Source organism: Phacochoerus africanus, chromosome 3 (genome assembly GCF_016906955.1).
Source record: "Phacochoerus africanus isolate WHEZ1 chromosome 3, ROS_Pafr_v1, whole genome shotgun sequence".
NCBI lineage: Eukaryota > Metazoa > Chordata > Mammalia > Artiodactyla > Suidae > Phacochoerus > Phacochoerus africanus.
In genome coordinates, this window is record NC_062546.1 from 103948426 (window position 1) to 103969436 (window position 21011).

General features: G+C 35.7%; 1 protein-coding gene across 9 annotated transcripts in view; it reads left to right on the top strand.

Moving 5' to 3' along the window:
- The window catches only part of WDR17 (WD repeat domain 17), a 104095-nt gene that overhangs the window by 35363 nt on the left and 47721 nt on the right, over window positions 1–21011 (top strand). For 7 of the 9 annotated variants that reach the window (XR_007133973.1, XM_047772284.1, XM_047772282.1 and 4 more), the window contains 3 exons: window positions 6030–6213; window positions 10346–10576; window positions 17683–17934. Coding sequence is in view for 8 of the 9 variants with exons in the window: in XM_047772284.1 (XP_047628240.1) it covers window positions 6030–6213; window positions 10346–10576; window positions 17683–17934 (667 nt within the window). In the remaining variant the exon portion in view is untranslated. The remainder of the gene's footprint in view (window positions 1–6029; window positions 6214–10345; window positions 10577–17682; window positions 17935–21011) is intronic. The other 2 variants (XM_047772280.1, XM_047772283.1) reach the window with 2 other exon arrangements.

Below are 21011 nucleotides of genomic sequence, written 5' to 3' on the forward strand. Positions count from 1 at the left end.
AAACTCTTAATTGATTAATAATCCTTTATGTGCTATTCATCAAAAAGAACTTCTTCAAAAATTGAAAGTTCCCATTTTATGAATGGTGAGCAAGTAGTTCTTAATTCTTTTAAACTATATTCCCATATAAATAAGTGAAATTCATTTATTCGTTTGTTTCAAGCCTTGCTCAATAACATTTGACATGACAAAATTGTCTTATCATTTGAAGTGGGTAGTCTGTTAGAAATAATTCTATTAAAAATAGTGCAGATAATTTTGAGATATTCTTGGGATAAGAACTTTTATGACTACTTTTTCTTGTCGTGGATCCATCTAAACATCTCTTATTAGTTCCTAATCTATACAGCCAGTGCCCTTCTGGACTTGTTCATATAGAGGTGCCATAAGCATCTTCAATCCAAGTCCAGTTTTTCTTCTTAAATCTGGTGCCAGTATTTCAGTGTCACCAGCTAAACATTCCTCTAAACCACAGGTGTGAGTTATCACTAAAACCCTCTTCTACTCACATCCTCTACCCTAGCAAACCAGGACTAAGTCTGGTATTTTCTGTCTTTTACTCTCTTCTTTCCATTCTTCTCACCTAAACTATTATAATAGTCTCTTAATTTTCTCCACCTCTATTTTGATGCCCTCTAATTTATCCTTCAGTGTAATCAATCATCTGTAATGTACATATAAAATTTTGAATCTTCCATTGCTCCACAATCTTTAATATTAACATCCAACCTCATAGTATGATGTCTTTTCACAACCTTCCTGCTCTGTCTTCCTCCCACTTTGTGCTCCAGACATATCAAGCTAATTGCCTTTTTCAAAACACCTCAGACTCTTTGCATCTTACCTTTGCTTACACTAAGTTTTCAGTTTGTCCACGTTGCCTGTCCAGAGAACGTTTTCTCATCTTTCAAATCTCAGTTAAAATGTATAAGCTCTTTTCCAAGTTCTGTTTTTTCCTCTTCCTTAGTGAAGGACCTTATGAAATGGGCTGCCTCTCTGCATGCTTCCATTTACCATTCTTCCTCATCTTTGAATTCTCAGGTTACTGCACCCTCTCTGGCACTTAGTAGCCACTTATTAAATGTTTCTTGAATGATTGTTTAAATCTTGAAATACCAGTTCATTTCAATTAAGATTTTAAAAGGTCATTGCTTTATTCTGGGGTAAAAATTCCTTTTAACTGGAGTTCCCGTCATGGTGCAGTGGTTAGCGAATCCAGCTAGGAACCATGAGGTTGTGGGTTCAATCCCTGGCCTTGCTCAGTGGGTTAAGGATCTGGCATTGCCGTGAGCTGTGATGTGGGTCACAGACGCGACTCGGATCCCGAGTTGCTGTGGCTCTGGGGTAGGCCAGTGGCTACAGCTCTGATTAGACCCCTAGCCTGGGAAACCTCCATATGCCATGGGAGCAGCTCCAGAAAAGGCAAAAAGACCAAAAAAAAAAAAAAAGAATTCCTTTTAATTACTAATAGTGTTGTAGTTTATTGAAAATTTAAGAAAAAAATAGCTCTTATCTATAAACCGATTAATTTTGTACAATATGAGTTTTAATTGGACCACATGAGTAAGATTTCATGTAGTCTGTTTCTCAAGATTGAGGAAATACCCAGCAATCAAATGCAATTTAAGGGAGTTCCCACTGTGGTTCAGCAGGTTAAGGATCCAGCTTTGTCTCTGCAGAGGTGCAGGTTTGATCTCCAGCCTGGCCCATTGGGTTAAAGATCCTGCATCGTGCAGCTGTAGCATACATAAGTCGCAACTGTGGCTGGGATTTGACCCCTGGCCTGAGAAATTCCATATGCTGTGGGTAGGGCAAAAAAAAAAAAGTCAATATAACTTACATTTTTTTCACTTACCATTTCCCACAGAAGAAAAGCAAGCCTTCTAAATGTCTCCTTTCCCTTTCCATCTTCCTCCTCACCATTCTGCATGTATTTCTAAACATCTCAGTCCCAAACTCCTCCTATGAAATTACTCCCTTAGTCTTTGGTCCCTATTGTCTTGTCTTTTATTTCCTTCTAAAGAAGAAGTACTTATCAGGCAGGGCAAAGTATTCCTCTAAGGAATCAGGAAGGTAAGAAAGTGGATGAAAGTAGAACATAATTTATTTTATGTTTGCATGTGTCTTGAATTTTATGATGACATTATATGACTTGAATATTTAGGAAGATTAAGCTAAAAGTATTAATATAAAAAAAAACCTGTGAAGAAAGTTTGCTTGTCATTAAAAACTAAAACTAAAAATATTACTGATTTAGAAGTTAATGCAAATAAAATTACAGTTTGTTACAAAATTCACTGAAAAATTATTTCAAAATATGCATCAAAAATTACATTATTAAATGGTGATATTAACATTTTTTAATTTTTTGCTCTTTTTTTAGAGCTGCACCTGTGGCATATGGAAGTTCCCAGGCTAGGGGTCGAATCAGAGCTATAACTGCTGGTCTACACCACAGCCACAGCAATGCAGGATCCGAGCCACATCTGTGACCTACACCTTAGCTCACAGCAATGCTGGATCTCTGATCCACTGAGCAGGACCAGGGATTGAACCCGAATCTTCATGGATACTAGTCAGATTCGTTTCCACTGTGCCACAGTGGAACTCCCTGATATTAACATTAATTAAATTTACATTAATAAGTATTGTTTTAAATGTGAACTTCTAAATTGAAGCACTTTAACAATTATGCTACATAAATATAACATATTTTAGTTATTTTTAGAGGGAATATTCATTAAATAACACCTAGTGTGAATGAACAAAATCTGAGTCTGTCACATAACTACATCAGATGATGCTGATGTATTTTCACATTTTTCTGAACTATTAAATGATACCTGTAAATGCCACTAGCATTTTTCTTTAGCCATTGAATTATAATACACAAATACATAAACTACTCTAAATGTGGAGTAATTTATGGTCCAACTCAATGTAATGGTACAGTCTCATAATACTGAATTGAAAATATAATAGGAACATATTAATGAATTAATCCCTACAAATAGTTCAGTATTCTGTATTGTGCTTAAGATCCCATGTGGATAATTTGTATAGTAAAGTCAGTGAAAATCACTGATGTGCAAAATGGCTCCCTCATACATTCATTGTACTTTTGTACTCTTCTACAAAATGTCTAATTTATATAGAAGTTTTTTCTCTTAGATGCGTTAGATACATTTATGGTATATACCATAGATAACTTAAATAACTGAATACTTTAAAACTAACAAACTTATTTATCCCTAAATATACAGAAGATGCATTTATATCTGTAAATGGGCCAACTTAAAGTTACAACTCTCATCAGGTGAAAGCTCCCGTTCGTATTGAGTCATCTTTAATAATATTTTCTTTCAAAGCTGTTCAGGAATAGATGATATTTGAATAGTAAGAAATACAGAAATTATAGATGATAAAGCCTTAGGAAATAATTAGCTCATTAGTAAAAATTTTGTAAGTATTTGCTACAGCATTACTTGTGATAGCAAAAATTAAAAGTTGCTTAAATGTTAAACAATAGCATAATGGCTCATTCTTTCAATAACATTAGTGAAATCTCTTCTATTGGCCAAGCATTACCAAGCACTAGGAATGCAACTGGAATGACCAGGCAGACTCTTTTCATGGAAGTCATATTCTTAGGAAGAATAGGGGGTAGGAGAGGTAATAAATAAGTAAACAAATGAGTAAGTAAAAGTTTTAGGAAGAAATTCCACAAAAGATATAAAACAGATAAGATACAGTCATTGACACCAAAAGCAAAGCCAACAAAAGCAAAAATGAGTAAGAAGGACTATATCAAACTAAAAATCTGCCCAGCAAAGGAAAACAAGAAGGCCAATGGGAGAAAATATTTGCAAATCATGTATATGATAAGGGGTTACTATCTAAAATAAATGAAGAATTCATACCACTCAATAGTAAAAACAAAACAAAGAACCTGTTTAAAAATGGATGGAGGGCCTGAATTGACAGTTTTTCAAAGAAGGCATGCAGATGGATAAGAGAAACATGAAAGGATGCTCAACCTCACTCATTGTTAGGGGAAAGCAAATTAAAACCACAGTGAGATATCACTTCACACCTGTTAGGATGGCTGTTACTAAAAAGACAAGCAATAACAAATGTGTTGATGAGGATGTGGAGAAAAGGGAACCCTCGTGCACTGTTGATAGGAATATAAATTGGTGCAGCTACTATGGAAAAACAGTATGGAAGTTTCCCAAAAAAATTTAAAATAGAGCTACCATATGATCCAGCAATTCCACTTCTGGGTATGTATCCAAAGAAAACCAAAATAATAACGAAAATATATATGCACCTCCGTGTTCATTGCAGCATCATTTACAGTAGCCAAGAAATGGAAGCAACCTTAATGTTCATCAGTGGGTATATGGATAAAGAGAATGTGGTATGTATATACAATGGAATATCATTCAGCCATAAAAATGAAGGAAGTCTTGCCACTTGTGACAACATGGAAGAATCCTGAGGGCACTGTAGTAACTGAAATAAGTCAGATAGATAAAAACAAATACAGAGTGATCTCTTAGGTGGAATCAAAAAAAAAAAAAGGAGAACAAGAACAAGACACCATCTCATAGATACAGAGAACAGACTGGAGCTGGCAGAGGTGAAAAGTTGGGGTGGGCAAAATTGGTGAAGGCATCAAAAGGTACAATATTCCAGTTATAAAAGAAATAATTCATGGGGATGTAATATACAGAATGGAGACTATGCTTAATAACACTGTATTGTATATTTGAAAGTTTCCAAGAAGTTGATTTTTAAAAGTACTTCGCACAGAGAAAAATTTGTAATTGTGTGTGGTGATGGGTTAACTAGACTTATTGTGGTGATCATTTTGCAGTATATACAAATATTGAATTATCATGTTGTACATCTGAAACTAGTAGAATGTTATGTGTCAGTTACATCTCAGTTGAAAAAAAGAGATAGCAGGAGTCATGGGATAGGTTCTGGGGAGGAACATGAATTTATTTAGATGCCATGGTCAGAAAACACAGCTCTAAAAAAGTGTTTTTGAATGAGACCTGAACAGGAGAATGAATAACCATGAGAGAATCAGTGGGAAGAGCGTGTGAAGCCAAGAGAACAGCAGCATAGGCCCTAAAGCAGAAGTGATTTTGCTGCATTAGAGAAACAATAAGGTCAGAGTGAACAGGGAACAACATGATAACAAATGAGATTGGCCAGAAGCCAGAGGTTCATGATGCTGGGCATTGAAACCTGTGTTAGCAGTTAGGATTTTATCGCAAGTATACAATTAAAGAAAGGTGGATTAATTAATAGTTAATATAATAATGATTTTTAAAAGCTCATAACACTGTGAAAAGGTTCATTGTGTGTTAAAGGGAAAAACCAAGTTCAGCAAAGTGACATATTAGTTTGTATGTGTGTGTCCCAAAAATGTTAAAAATGATAGACAAATGAATTGATCCACTAATTAGTGGCCCATTTACAAAGCAAATAGGAAAATCAGGCTATTTCTTTAGTCCATTTACATTTAAAAACACGACATAATACCCCTTCTAAAAAGCAGTGGGTCCAATGATGCCATTGCTCTGCAGACTGAATATCTTAATAACATAGTAATGAGCAGTTGGCTTATTTAACCTACACTCTTTTTATTCAAATGTAAGTGAACAATGTAGAAAAAATATTTTAAGATCAAGGTCTATAGATAGAGCTATGGAAAATATAATAAACCTCTGATTATTGTGCATATTTAAGTGTACAACATTTACTTTTACTTGTTTTTAAAATTGATATGTTTAATTTCAGTTCTCTCTTATTTTTGTAAAAAAATGATTTCTTTCACCTGATTGAATATTCTTGAGTTCACTTGAAAAGTAGCCCAAAGCTTGGGCTGCATTCATATCTTGTTATGAGGTGTACTAATTTCCATATACGTAGCTTTTTACAAATGTGATTATTAATGGAAAGTGTATTACCTAAAAAGAAGCACTGACATGTTTTATTTATATATTTTTTTTTAGTTGGATCACCGTTATAATGAATTCAAACTTCACTCAATTATGTCTGAACATAAAAAAACAATCACAGCTATCTCTTGGTGTCCACATAATCCCGATCTGTTTGCAAGTGGCAGTACCGATAATTTAGTGATCATTTGGAATGTTGCAGAACAAAAAGTCATTGCTAAACTGGACAATACAAAAGGTATATCTATAACTGATATTTATTGTATTAAGTGGAATATTTTTATTTCAATAAGCAAAATATTTTACTTCAGTTAGCTCAGGTTTTAAAGTAGTGTTTTTCAGGCTTTCTAATGATAATCTATGTAAGAAACTCATTTCATGTCATGACTCATTATCTGTGTGCATGTGTACAAAACCGAAAAAAATTTCATGAAATAATTGACACTGATCAATTAAAAAACATCAACACTAAATAATTTCATTAATACTGAAAAATAACATTAAAAATTCCAAAATAAATGTAGAAGTAGTAATTAGATACAGTTTTCTCAATGAGACAATTGGCCCTGCCTCTTTATTACTCTATTCTAATCTGAAACATACAGGGATAAGATTTTACATATAGTCACTGCCCTGCTGAGCTATAATTTTCAGTCAGGGTAGAAAGTCCTAGTTCATGCACATAGGTCTTTGTAAATTGAATAATATCATTACATTCTTTCTACTTAGCATCTTACCCCATAATGATGATGAAGTAATCATTTTTATGTATAAAATTGTCACAATAATTCAGTCGCTTTTTGAGCACCGAGTGTAGCTCAGTTATCGATTATGGTTTTGAAAGGTACTGCTGGATACATTTTCCATGTTCAGTCTTTTCTCTAAAGTCTTTTCAGCCTTTTCTCTACTGATTAAAACTTTGAAATAGAAAACTGGAGTTCTTGCTGTGGCACAGTGGGATCAGTGTCTTGGGACTGCTGGGACACAGGTTCCCTCCCCAGCCCAGCACAGAGAGTTAAGGATCCAGTGTTGCTGCAGCTGTGGCTTAGAATTGATGCTTAGGTCTGATCCTGGCCTGGAAACTCCATATGCAGTGGGGCAGCCAAAAACAGGAAAAAAAAAAGAAAACTGAGACATGACAATGTCACTAACTTTGTTCAAGTTTTCTTTATAATTTTCTTTTCAGTATGTAGCAACAGTATTGGGAATTCATAGGCAATTGTATTTAATCTTGCTTCTGAAATAATAATAACAATGCCTTTTAAAACCTTTGGATATATTCAACATAGATTGACTATAGCTTGAGTATAGCTTTTCTTGACTTTTCAAATTTAGGTCACTAGGAATTCTGAAAATACTTGAAAATACACCAATTTTGTTATGTAACCTTCATCTTTAAAAAAAGTTGCTAAATACTTTCAGCTAGGAAAAGCTGAATCTCCTTTCCAAGTTCATGTATCTTGCTTGTTATTTTCACTTGGAATAACCTCTGAACTTCAGTATTAGACAGGAAGTAGTTTGCTTCAATCTCTGAGCAAAATCTTTTTAAAAGTCAACTATTCAGGATGCTTATTACATTGGTTTTTTAAAAAGATTTTCAATACTTCAATGAGAAAAAGCCAGATCACTTTGGGTACAAAGCTTTGTGGTTTATAAATAGCAATTGATAGCCTCAATCAAGATTTCATGTTTTTCTGGTCATATCCATTTCCCCACAAATCACAAATTCTCCAGGTTTTCCCAGTATTGTTTATATTGATAAATGATGCATTTTCTCAATACTTTAAATCCAGCTTTGTGTGAGATTCATTTTCAATAACACAATAAATACTCTTTAAAATTCTTTCCATATTTTACATGACATAAACTAAAAATGTCATATAATGTCATTGTGCTCATAAAGTTGTCACACAAAATCTATACTAGACCTTAACTGCATTAACATTTTTTCCAAATATTATACAAAATTAGACATTAAACAACATGTTTTTGTATCATTACCTAGTTTGCTGGTTTGTCATCAGATAACACATGCATCACAGCCATTCATGGTGGAAGAGAATTTTGTCCATTAGCTGCATGCACTATCGCTTCCTTTGCCACTGAATATACAATTAAAAAGGACTTTTTCAATAACATCTTTAAAATGATTAAATAATTGTAATAACAGGAGTTCCTATTGTGGTGCATTGGGTTAAGAACCCAAATAGTATCCATGAGGATGCAGGTTCTATCCCTGGCCTCGCTCAGTAAGTTAAGGATCCAGTGTTGCTGCAAGCCGCAGCAGAGGTCACAAACGCAGAGGTGGATCTGACATTGCTGTGGCTGTGGTGTAGGCCAGCAGCTACAGTTCCAATTCAACCCCTAGCCTGGGAACTTCCATATGCTGCAGGTGCGGCTCTAAAAAAAGAAAAAGAACCTAATTGTAACAATCTTAATCATTTTATATATTTTCCTTTTTATGAAAAATTTCGAAGACAATAATTCCTCATGCTGTTTCCAGATATCTTAATGTGAAGATTGAAAGCTGTGATATTCTATTGGCAAAAACAATATGAATACTTTGGGTCATTTTTATTTAAAAGAATCCCCTTTGAAATGGCAGAGACTTTTTTTTTCTTTTTAGAATCCAACTTAAGCAAAGTAGAAGTTTGCATTGTCAACTTAAAAAAAATAAATATTAGGACTTCCACATCTTATGATTAGACTCGAATGTGCCTCTGCATTTTTTTACTTCATCATTCTTTTTTCTTAATGATGAAAAACTCAAGAGAAAATGAATATTAGTTTATTTTAATGTAAAATGTTAAAAAATTGTCACCAGCTTGAAAAATTGTCACACTTAATAATATCCCTTCAGAGAAAAAAAAAAAAGATCGTTAACACTAGGTAATAATACCACCTACCTATCTCAGAATATTGTTGGAAGAATTAAGTAAGTGGATATTTGCAGAGCTCTTAGAAGTGTTTGCATGTAACAAGCCACTAAGGAAGTATTTTCTATTATAACTGCATGATGTTGTTTCTGGTCCTTTCTCTTCCTTGATGCCCTTCCCAAAGCACACATTCTGAGAGCTGGCATTCTAGTGGCTTCCTTCAAATATGCTGTGGTGGTTTGACCCATACAGCTTATCTTATCCCTTATTGGAGAAATTCCACTTTGGTCAATGTATCTGAAAACCAATCAACCTTTTATTGGCTTTATTTATGTATTCATTCATTCATTCAGTGAGTATGGAGTTCCCATTGTATATCAAGCCCTGAAATGACTTCTGTGTCTTGGCACTTTGAGATAGTTGACATAAGCTGAACTTAATATCAATGAATGGCTTTCACTTCTGGGTCTTTGTTCATAGCATTTCCTCTTCCTGGAAAATACCACTTATCCCATGTATGCAAACTCTACTGTTCCTTCAAAATGTAATTCAAATCCAGTTTCTTTTCTGGACAATGGCCCATCAGTCACAAACCCTTGTACACAAAGCAGTCACTTGGAGAACCTTGTTAAAAATAGATTCTGGACTGCAACGCCACATGATCTGATACACATATTCAGTTCGATGATTTAGATATAATTGATAAATGTTTCTGTATCAGGTGATTCATAATCTCTCTCCTGAGTCATAAATTTACCATAACACTTATTTTATGTTATTTATTTGATCAACAGTAGCAATGGGGAAATTAACAATTAACTTTTGTATTTTCTCTTTTATTTTAAAAAAGACTTTTACATACAGGATTATATTTTCTTGTCTTAACATTCATGAGAAACAGGTGGTCCAATATTTTGTAACATCCATTTTATAGATAAGAAAACAGGTTTAGAGAGGGAAAGTGACTTGATTAGTTCATCTGAGGCAAAGCTAAAATTTAAATCTAAACTAATGAGACATAGAGTGTAGCATTAATTGTATTGTTATTAAATCTTTACAGTAGCACTTAACTATTCATACATTTAATCCTTATCTCTCCAATTTAGATTTAAGATCCTTTAAAGCAAGAATTGTATCCCATACAAACTTGTATCCCTAAAATGCTGAAAGTAGGACTTATACACAAGAATTAAGCAAGAATGTATTGCTTTAATATACAGTTTTCTGAAGGAAAAAACTCTATAAATTTCTTTGAACATATGAAGCATATGATCATACTCGTATTTTGAAACGTGGAAGTATCTTCCATGTATTCCTAGAGTCTCTGGGCTTACTTTATAAATCAAATTCCCAAGTAAGAAGGTAATATTGTTTAATAAAGGACATAGTCTTATATTTCAGTTACTTTGGAAAGATGGGATGCAAATACTGTTTTAAGGTACAATCTTATGCCACGTCTCTCTCTATTGTGTATCTGTATTTAACTGATTCCAGGGATGCCTGCCTCTCTTAGCTGGTGCTGGAATGAAGATGATGCTGTAGCATTTGCTTCCCACAGAGGCCCCCTGTTCATCTGGACCATCTCAGGACCAGACAGTGGGGTCATTGTCCACAAAGACACTCATAGCTTCTTGTCTGATATCTCTATATTCCGATGGCATACCCAAAAAAGGGGGAAGGTTGTCCTTGGTCATATTGATGGAAGTCTATCAATTTTTCAACCAGGTAAGAATTTGGTTAGGTCTCTTAAATGTTATTTTTCTTAGCAACATATAATTTCTTATCTATATAGCAGAGAAAGTTCATAATATTTTAATTTTTAAATAATAGTTGTGCAAATATTATCCAGCACTGTGCCAACTCCAAATAGCCACTGAAGGAAATTTTACATATAAGGTATTGTCATGCATTTAACTCTGCTGTGCATATTTTACTTTGCATTAACCCCAATCGGTCATTTGTCCTGATTTTTACTTTTTTGAAGTCAGTTCTTTAATTTTGCACATTTACTAAGAAATGACCCAAATGAAAATGGACCTACAGCCAAATTATATAATAACTTACTAATACTACTCTAAAATATTATCCCACTTGCTTGTAAAATACCATTCTGATGCCACTGTTCTTTTGCAAAGAACCTGGGATAAAGGAACAATGACTCTTTGTAGCCCTATTAATTAACTAACCTGCTACATTGGAAAGATCTAAGAAATTAGTTTATGTTTATTCTTTAAATTTAGACAATAACAAATATATAACAAAAATTGAAAAATTATCTGATGAGTTCTCTCCTCATAACTAAGTACTGCTGACATTTGAAAAAACTGCTTTTAACCATCTGGTATCTCCATTGATGGTTCACTAGGCAGATGGATGGGTGGATAGATAGATAGATGATAGAGATAGATAAATTAAAGTGCTTTTTCAGGGTTAGGATAACAACTTTCACAAAACGTAATACATTCAACTCATCTGAGGCTAATAGAATAAAAAGAAATTGAAATTGAGCAGAAAAAATACTGAACATCCAAATGAATTTTTTCTTTCCTTAGGGAATGATCTTTCTAAAGTTAAAAAAAGTATTGATAAAGTAGGACCATTTTCTTTTAGATACATTTTAAAACAAGATGTATTATTTACCCTTTTCTGAAAGGTAAGAATAAATGTGCATATAAGTCTTTCTCACCTCCCTTCTTTTTTATTTTATTTTATTTTTTTTGTCTTTTGTCTTTTTGTTGTTGTTGTTGTTGTTGTTGCTATTTCTTGGGCCGCTCCTGTGGCATATGGAGGTTCCCAGGCTAGGGGTTGAATCGGAGCTGTAGCCACCGGCCTACGCCAGAGCCACAGCAACGCGGGATCCGAGCCGCATCTGCAACCTACACCACAGCTCACAGCAACGCCGGATCGTTAACCCACTGAGCAAGGGCAGGGACCAAACCCACAACCTCATGGTTCCTAGTCGGATTCGTTAACCACTGCGCCACGACGGGAACTCCTCACCTCCCTTCTGAGCTCCTTGTACACATCCTCTTGTCTCTTCTGGTTGCTGTGACCTCACACAGGGACAGTATCATCTGTGTTAGAGAAGAATAAGGAGGGATCCATGATTGCCCTTTGCTTCATTTGGATTTAAATTCCTCCACCTGTCTTCTGCATGGGGAGCAGATTTTGGCTCTAGTTGGTCTCGAGGTCACAGGGAGGTGACATCATTCACAGGCGCTATGTGGTGATCTGGTGATTTCCACTTCCTCCCACTCCCTGCACTCTTCATCTTCCTCAGTACCAGGGAGGGGATTGGGGGACAGTAGAGACAGATGTATAGTCCCTGCTCTTGCCTCTCTGACCTTCAGGGTGTAAGTAAGGACACTCCCCAAATTCTACCCACCCCTCCGCACTGGCTTATCCAGAGATTTCATGGGGATTGTGACCTTCTTCTTGCAGTGTGTGTGCTTCCTGAGCTCTGAAGAGGATAATAAGGGGCTCTTATTCTGGTTCATACTCCATCTTAGATATTTTTCATACTTTGTAATTTGTCACTGTAGCCATTTCCTTTGTCACTGGCTAAGGCTATCTTTTCTTGCTTTCTTATTGTTGGGCATTTTTGAAGATTTTAATCCATGAAGACATCGAAACCTTGTATTATGTATCTAAGCTCTGAAACGTTGAGATGTTGTCCACTTATTTTGGCATGAAAAGGATAGAGAGGAGTAAAGCTTCCTCCACTTTTCTCTTTAGGTTTATGTCAGGGTAGAAAGTATAATATTTCCACAGTTTGAACTGTGTGACTTTCAGAAGAGGCCACTGTTTTCCCATAACTCAGTTATTTGGTTGAGTCCACATCATCAAGTGTTATTTTTCTGGATCCATCCATGTATTAGTTTGATAGAGCTGCTCTGACAAGTACCACAGACCAGAGGGCTTAGAACAACAGAATATTTTTTGACTTACTGAGATATAATTAACATACATCACTGCATGAATTTAAGGTGTAAATAATGGCTTGATTTACAAATATTGTGAAATTATTACTATCATAAATTTAGTGAACATCCATCATCTCATATAGATGCAGTAAAAGGAAAAAGAAAAAAAAGGCAAAAATATATTTTTTCTTGTGATGAAAACTCTCAGGATTTTTATCATCTCACAATTCTAGAGGCCAGAAGTATGAAATCAAGGCATCCAGCCAGGGAAGTATATGGTCCAAGCCTCTCTCAGCTCCTGATAGTTTCTTAGCTTATGGTAGCATAACCCCAATCATGCAGTTGTGTTCCCCCTGTGTGCATGCCTATCTCTGTATCTAGATTGCCCCTTTTTATTTACTTGTTTATTTTTTTTATTTCTATTTTTTGGCCATACCCATGGCATACAGAAGCTCCCAGGCCAGGGATTGAATCTGAGCTGAAGCTGCAACCTAGGCCACAGCTGCAGCAGCACCAGATCCTTAACCCACTGTGCCAGGCCAGGGATTGAATCGGTGCCTCCACAGAGACAAGCCAGATCATTAGCTCACTGCAACACAGTGGGAGCTCCCAAATTTCTCTTTTTTATAAGAACACAGTCATAGTGAGTTAGGGTCCACTTCAGTCATCTTCCCTTAACTTGGTCATCTGCAAATACCTTATTTCCAAATAAAATCACATCACAGATACTGTGAGTTAGGCCTTCAGCATCTTTTGGGGACACAGTTCAACCTGTAACAACCCAATACAGACTTCTTAACCTCGTTATTCTATAGGATTTCTAGCAATTAATATGCACACAATGGTAGTATAATCCTGCTATGTATTTTCCTTTTGCATATGCAAGATCTAGTGGGTCATAAAGGAAACACCAATTTTTCATTCTGACACTACATTTTAAATTGCAAGTTTGAAACTTTGAGACTGTTATATTAATACCAGTACTGTTATGTTTTTACTTTTCTTGGTGAATGGCCACCCTTACCTTCTTAGTGACTTACAGGCTCCACGGATAGTTCTGTTTCTATGTAAAAAGATGGAATTTCTGTCCTCCAGGGTCTTGCAGGAGACAGTGACCTCAGACTGTCTGCTGTCCTGTCTTTACCTCTCTTAGAAAAAAGTAACAAATACTCTTGGAGGACTGCCCACAATAGTGCAGTTTATCCATCATTTTAAAGCAGTGATTTTTAAACGGTGCTTACTGCATGTTTATGTGTATGGATTAAATAGTGGGTGGGGGTGAGAAGTCTTGGTAAGTTATCCAAGATCTTCAAGTCTTCTGCTCCCTTTCAGTCTGAAAAGCACCAATTTATTCTGTATTGGGGGGATTCCAGGGCCAAAATAGTTGGAAAATGGCAACTTACACACAGCTTATGGCAACGTCAGAACCTTAACCACTGGGCAGGGCCAGGGATCAGACTTGTGTGCTCATAGATACTAGTCAGGTTCATTACTGCTGAGCCACAATGGGAAGTCCCAGAAAATCTTTTTTTAATTGATCTTTATAATGGAAATATTTTAATTGAATTGCTTTTCGTATTATTCCAGGGATGTATATTAAACAAATGGATTGTTTCATTTCTAATTTTAGAAATGTTTTTAGTGACACTGTGTGTGTATGTAGTACCATGTTCTTTTTTTAAATCTTTTATTTATGTATATATTTTTTCTACGGTACAGTATGGTAACCCAGTTACACTTACATGTATACATTCTTTTTTCTCACATTACATGTTCCATCATAAGTGACTAGACAGAGTTCCCAGTGCTACACAGTAGGATCCCATTGCTAATCCATCCCGAGGGCAACATTCTGCATCTACTTACCCCAAGCTCCCAGTCCCTCCCACTCCCACCCCTTTCCCCTTGGCACAGAAAGTATATTCTCCAAGTCCATGATTTTCTTTTCTGTGGAAAGTTTCCTTTGTGTCGTATATTAGATTCCAGATGTAAGTGATATCATATGGTATTTGTCTTTCTCTTTCTGACTTATTTCACTCAGGGTGAGAGTCTCTATTTCCATCCATGAAATGGAAATGAAATTATTTCGTTCTTTTTTTTTGGCTGAATAGCATTCCATTGTGTATATATACCACATCTTCCTAATCCAATCCTCTGTTAGTGGACATTTGGGTTGATTCCATGTCTTGGCTATGGTGAATAGTGCTACAGCGAACATGCAGGTGCACGTGTCTTTTTAAGGAAAGTTTTGTCTGGATATAGGCCCAAGAATGGGATTGCTGGGTCATATGGTAGTTCTGTGTATAGATTTCTAAGGTACCTCCATACTGTTCTCCATAGTGGTTATACCATCTTACATTCCCACCAACACTGCAGGAGGGTTCCTTTTCTCCACACCCCCTCCAGCATTTGTTATTTGTGGACTTATTAATGATGGCCATTCTGACTTGTGTGAGGTGGTATCTCATGGTAGTTTTGACTTGCATTTCTCTAATAATCAGGGATGTTGAGCATTGTTCCAGGTGCTTGTTGGCCATCTGTATATCTTCCCTTTTTTTTGAAAACATACAGTAATATTTATTTCTCCTCTCAGTTCTAGGAAAAGTTGTACATCTTCTGACCACACTTTTTTTGTGTGTGCTGTTTTGTTTTATTTTTATCCAATGGACACTGTGAATTATGCGATTTTTCTAATCACATAATGATTTACATTCTTTTATGATTTCCTTCTTCTATGCTTTGGCCACCCAATCTCAAAATCAAAATTTGAACAGCTATATAGATTTATCTACTACCCTCTTTATTTTAGTTTTCAGCTGTATCTTTTTCTTGCCCCAGTTTTTGTTTTTCATAAGAAATTCTTCTTATTCACTTATTCATATCCTATTCTTCTGTCCTTATCTGACAATACAAGTTGCCTGATTGTTGTGTAATGAAATAGAACATAAATATTACAATAAAAAGGTATATAAATAATAATGCCACCAGCTGCTATTCTTATGACTAGCTGCAAAATTTTACAGGTTCCATTTTCTATCTGTTATAATGAAAATGTTGACACCAGATAAAATAGAAAATAATGATTATAATTCATTATCATTTTGACTGTTAGTGTACAGCATTAAGCAACCAGATTTAGATATTATAGTACTTGTGTTGCAAAGTATCCCATGTTTTTTGTTGCAGTTTTTTCTTTACATGCTGGAATATTTGTAATAAGTCATGTATACTAAATGGTATGTTCAAATACCTAAAAATTAGTTAAGAAATAGCTAGTACAATTTAGCATAATCATTTTTCTACCTATCTGTGCCTTGTAATGATCAGTTATATTAATATTCATTACTATTTGTTATATAAAAGCAACTTAAAAGATGCTTGTTTTGGGAAAGAAGAAGGAAACAAACTTTTCTTTTTTCTTTCTTTTTTTTTTTTTGGTCTTTTTAGGGCCGCACCTGCAGCATATGGAGGTTCCCAGGCTAAGAATCGAATCAGAGCTGCAGCCACTGGCCTACACCACAGTCACAGCAACGCCAGATCTCAGCTGCATCTGTGACCTACATTACAGCTCATGGCAACACCAAATCCTTAACCCACTGAGAGAGGCCTGGGATTGAACCCACAACCTCATGGCTCCTAGTCGGATTTGTTTCCACTGTGCCATGACAGGAACTCCGAAACAAATTTTCTTGATGGTCATTCCAAAAAAATTTTATAAATCCAAATAAGAGAAACGTCACATGCATTTTCTGTGATTATATATGCAAAAATTATGAATAAAATATTACCAACCTAAAATCAACATATTTAAAAAAATAATATGTCCTGAAGTATTAACCTCAAGCCGAAAACTATAAGATTTTCAACTAACTTAAAAATATATACAGGGAAGTCTGTTTCTTTTCTGCTTTTATGATCTGATGTATTGAAAAACTAATGATGACACTGCAGGGAGAGCTGTGGTATCTTTCAATTGCGTTAATTTTTTAAATAAACGCTTCTTTTCAAGTGTGTAGTACTTAGGAATAATTGCTACTTGTCTTAAGGTTGTAATTTCTGAACTTTGTTGTTTCACTGCCTTGCTTTTGAGAATGAGAGGACTGTTTAATTGGAGTCCCCATGTGGCACGTCAGCAAAAGCCTTTTTCCCATATCGCCAGTGTGTATATAATTTGGAAGAAATAAGAGGATTGTTTGCTGTTCCTTTTCTCCACTTAATTCCACTTGTTTTATCTCCCTGTTTGTCTGGCTGCCTGTTTGTTCTGGAAGTCAGCAGTGAATTATGAGCTGACAGATGAGAGGATGAAAGGGGATGGAGTGACAGTAAATATGGCTTTACTGTTTATCGTATGCCCTATGCCCTAAGCACTTTAAGCAACTGACTCGTTTAATCTTTTTAAAACCTCTGGTATTGTGACGTTTCCCACTATAAAAATAAAAAACTGAGCACATAGAGATTATTTTGTCCAAGAACACAGTGTTGGGACTAAGATTTGGAGCCAGGAAGTCCTCTGAAGCCTGTGCTTTTCATCAGAACACTGTGTTCTTTGCTCTGACAAGCACTTCCCTGCCCCTATGCAGTTGTAACTCAGTGAAATTATCATTGTTGATAAGATAATGTGTATTATTTTTCTATGTCTTTTTCTTACAGCTTTGCAGTAACAAATAGAAAAACAAGCAGGGTACTAGGGATTGCCGAGGCGAAGCAGTTCAATCTGAGTGTCATCATTAGGACAAACTCTAATTCCCCTACTTTCACAGGTCAGTTAGGACTTCTGCATAGAAATGCCAGATTTGTATTCAGCACTCTCAAAGATCAGTGGTATGCAAGGGGAAACATAGTATGATCTCAATTATTAATCTTATTTTGAAAATTGTGTTTAAAATCAAGTTCTTTACATTTTAATAGGTAATAAAAATCAGAAGCATGTTCTGAGACCTGACTCTCTTGAAGGGACAGATGAAGAGGATCCAGTTACAGCCCTGGAATGGGACCCACTATCTACTGATTATCTCCTTGTGGCTAATTTGCATCATGGAATTCGCCTAGTAGATTCCGAATCACTTTGTTGCATAACAACATTTAATCTTCCCAGTACAGCAGCTTCTGTACAATGCTTGGCCTGGGTTCCCAGTGCTCCTGGGATGTTTGTAACAGGAGGTAACTTTACCCTATTCCCCAGAGTTTATTTTATATTATTTTATTGTATTGTATTTATTTTTGGCCATGCTTTTGGCACGCAGAAATTCCTGGGCCAGGAATCGAATCAAAACAGCAGTGACAATGCTGAATCTGCAACTGCTAGGCCATCAAGGAAACTCCCCCCGCCAGAGTTTTAAATATGTTTATGTTCTTGAATTGAGTTAGGGAAATTGTACTCTTTTATTGGTTCATTTTGTATAAAACTTTTTGATATCTCAAATATTATGATTTATTATAGTGAATACCTATAACTTTTATTTATATGGTGTATCATTAACACAATGAAAACATAAAATAAATAAAATAAAAGTGAAAATATTTCCAGGTTTCTGGTAACAAATTGGAATATGTCATATATGCACAAACATGTGTGCATGTCTCTGTGTATGTATACAGTTCAGTTTCAGCCATGGCAGGATGACAGTAAAAGTATTGCCTAGAAAAACAGTTCAACTGGATGAGAGGTCTGTTAGCCTCACTGATAATTTTGAGAGTCATGGTTTCCTAATCTTAAGAGCATTAGCAAAGCTAAGAAGTGATGGGGGATGGGAAGATGGGGAATTCAAACTAGTAATTAGAAATTAAATGACTACTTTTACCATTTACTTAGGTTCAGAGAAAGAGGCCGTGGTTCAGCTACTGAATAATTATTTGCTAAGTGTAAAATAAAAGACAAAGAGTCTTTTATCCTTTCAACATTTTTAGAGAAATTCTTTACTTCTTTAAGCACTTAAACTACACGTGGAAGTAGATTCTTACTTATGTATCTTAATTGACTTTAATTTCACAAGATGTAATTAATGATAGACATAGTAATTTTGTATATATTATTATTATTGAGATAATATTCATATACCATAAAACTCACAATTTTAAAGTGTAGAGTTTAGTGGCTCTTAATATTCCCAAAGTTGTAAACCCATCACCACTATTTAACTCCAGAATACATCATCATCCCCCGAGTAAAGCCTACACCCATCAGCAGTCCCTCTCCATCCCCCACTCCATAAGCCCTGGCCACACTTGTGTACATGAATCACTAATACACTTTCTGTCTCTGTGGATTTGCCTATTCTGGACATTTCACAGAAATGGAATCATTCAATGTGTGGCCTTTTATGTCTGGCTTTTTTGACTTAATGTAGAGTTTTCAGGGTTCATCCATGTTGCAGCATGTGTGAGTACTTCATTCCTTTTTATACATGAATAACATTTCATTTTATGGATATGCCAGATTTTGTGTATCCATTTGTCAGTTGAGGACATTTAGCTTGTCTCCACTTTGTTGCTGTCAAATGAATAATGCTGCCATGAACATTTGTGTACAGGCTTCGTGTGGATCTGTGTGTAAATTGGTTGGGTGTATATGTAGGAATGCAGTTTTTGTATTATATAATAACTCTGCATTTATTTTTTTAATTTATTTTTTATTGTTATTTCCCCCAACATGCTTTTTCTCCCCCACTATACAGCATGGGGACCCAGTTACACATACATGTATACATAATTTTTTCTCCCATTGTTGTGCTGCATTGTAAGTATCTAGACATAGTGCTACACAGCAGGATCTCATTGTAAATCCATTCCATGAGCAATAGTTTGCATCCATTGACCCCAAGCTCCCAATCCCTCCCCCCTCCCTCCCCCTCCCCTCAGGCAACCACAAGACTATTCTCCAAGTCCATGGTTTTCTTTTCTGTGGAAAGTTTCCTTTGTGTCGTATATTAGATTCCAGATATGAGTGATATCATACGGTATTTGTCTTTCTATTTCTGACTTACTTCACTCAGGGTGAGAGTCTGTAGTTCCATCCATGTTGCTGCAAATGGCATTATTTCATTCCTTTTTATGGCTGAGTAGTATTCCATTGTGTATATATATATATATATATATATATATATATATATATATATATATATATATCACATATTCCTAATCCAATCAACTGTCGATGGACATTTGTGTTGTTTCCAGCTCTTGGCTATTGTGAATAGTGCTACAGCGAACATGCAGGTGCATGTGTCTTTTTAAGGAAAGTTTTGTCTGGATCTAAGTTTTGTCCAAGAGTGGGATTGCTGGATTATATGGTCGTTCTGTGTATAGATTTCTAAGGTACCTCCATACTGTTCTCCATATAGTTGCTCCAGCTTATATTCCCACCAACAGTGCAGGAGGGTTCCTTTTCTCTACACCCCCTCCAGCATTTGTTATTTGTGGACTTATTAATGATGGCCATTCTGACTTGTGTGAGGTGGTATCTCATGGTAGTTTTGACTTGCATTTCTCTAATAATCAGGGATGTTGAGCATTGTTTCATGTGCTTGTTGGCCATCTGTATCTCTTCCTTGGAGAAATTTCTATTCAGGTTCTTTGCCCATTTTTCAATTGGGTTGTTGGCTTTTTTGCATGACATTTTTCACAGAACTAGAACAAACAGTCCAAACATTTATATGGAACCACAAAAACCCAGAATCGCAAAAGCAATCCCAAGAAACAAAAACCAAGCAGGAAGCATAACTCTTCCACTTCAAGCAATATTACAAAGCCACAGTCATCAAGACAGTGTGGTACTGGTACCAAAACAGACAGACAGACCAATGAACAGAAAAGAGAACCCAGAAATAAACCCTGACACCTATGGTCAATTAATCTTTGACAAAGGAGGCAAGAACATAAAATGGGAAAAAGACAGTCTATTCAGCAAGAATTACTGGGAAGCCTGGAGAACTGCATGTAAATCAATGAAACTAGAACACACCCTCATACCATGCACGAAAAAAGTAACTCTGCATTTAACCGTTTGAGGAACTGCCAGAGGGTTTCCAAAGTAGTTTATTAAAGTGGGATTTTTGGAGTGAGGGGGCTTTCTAGTTAGTCTTCACGAACATCAGGCAGCCCTTGTTTGGCTGCAGGTGGGTAAGGAAGCAGTTTATAAATATTTGAAAAGAGGAAGGATTATTTAATGTTAGTGGTGGAAAGTTTTCTGTGTCTGGCTTTCCTAGAGCAAGTGTGTCAGTGGGATGCTTTTTGGTGAT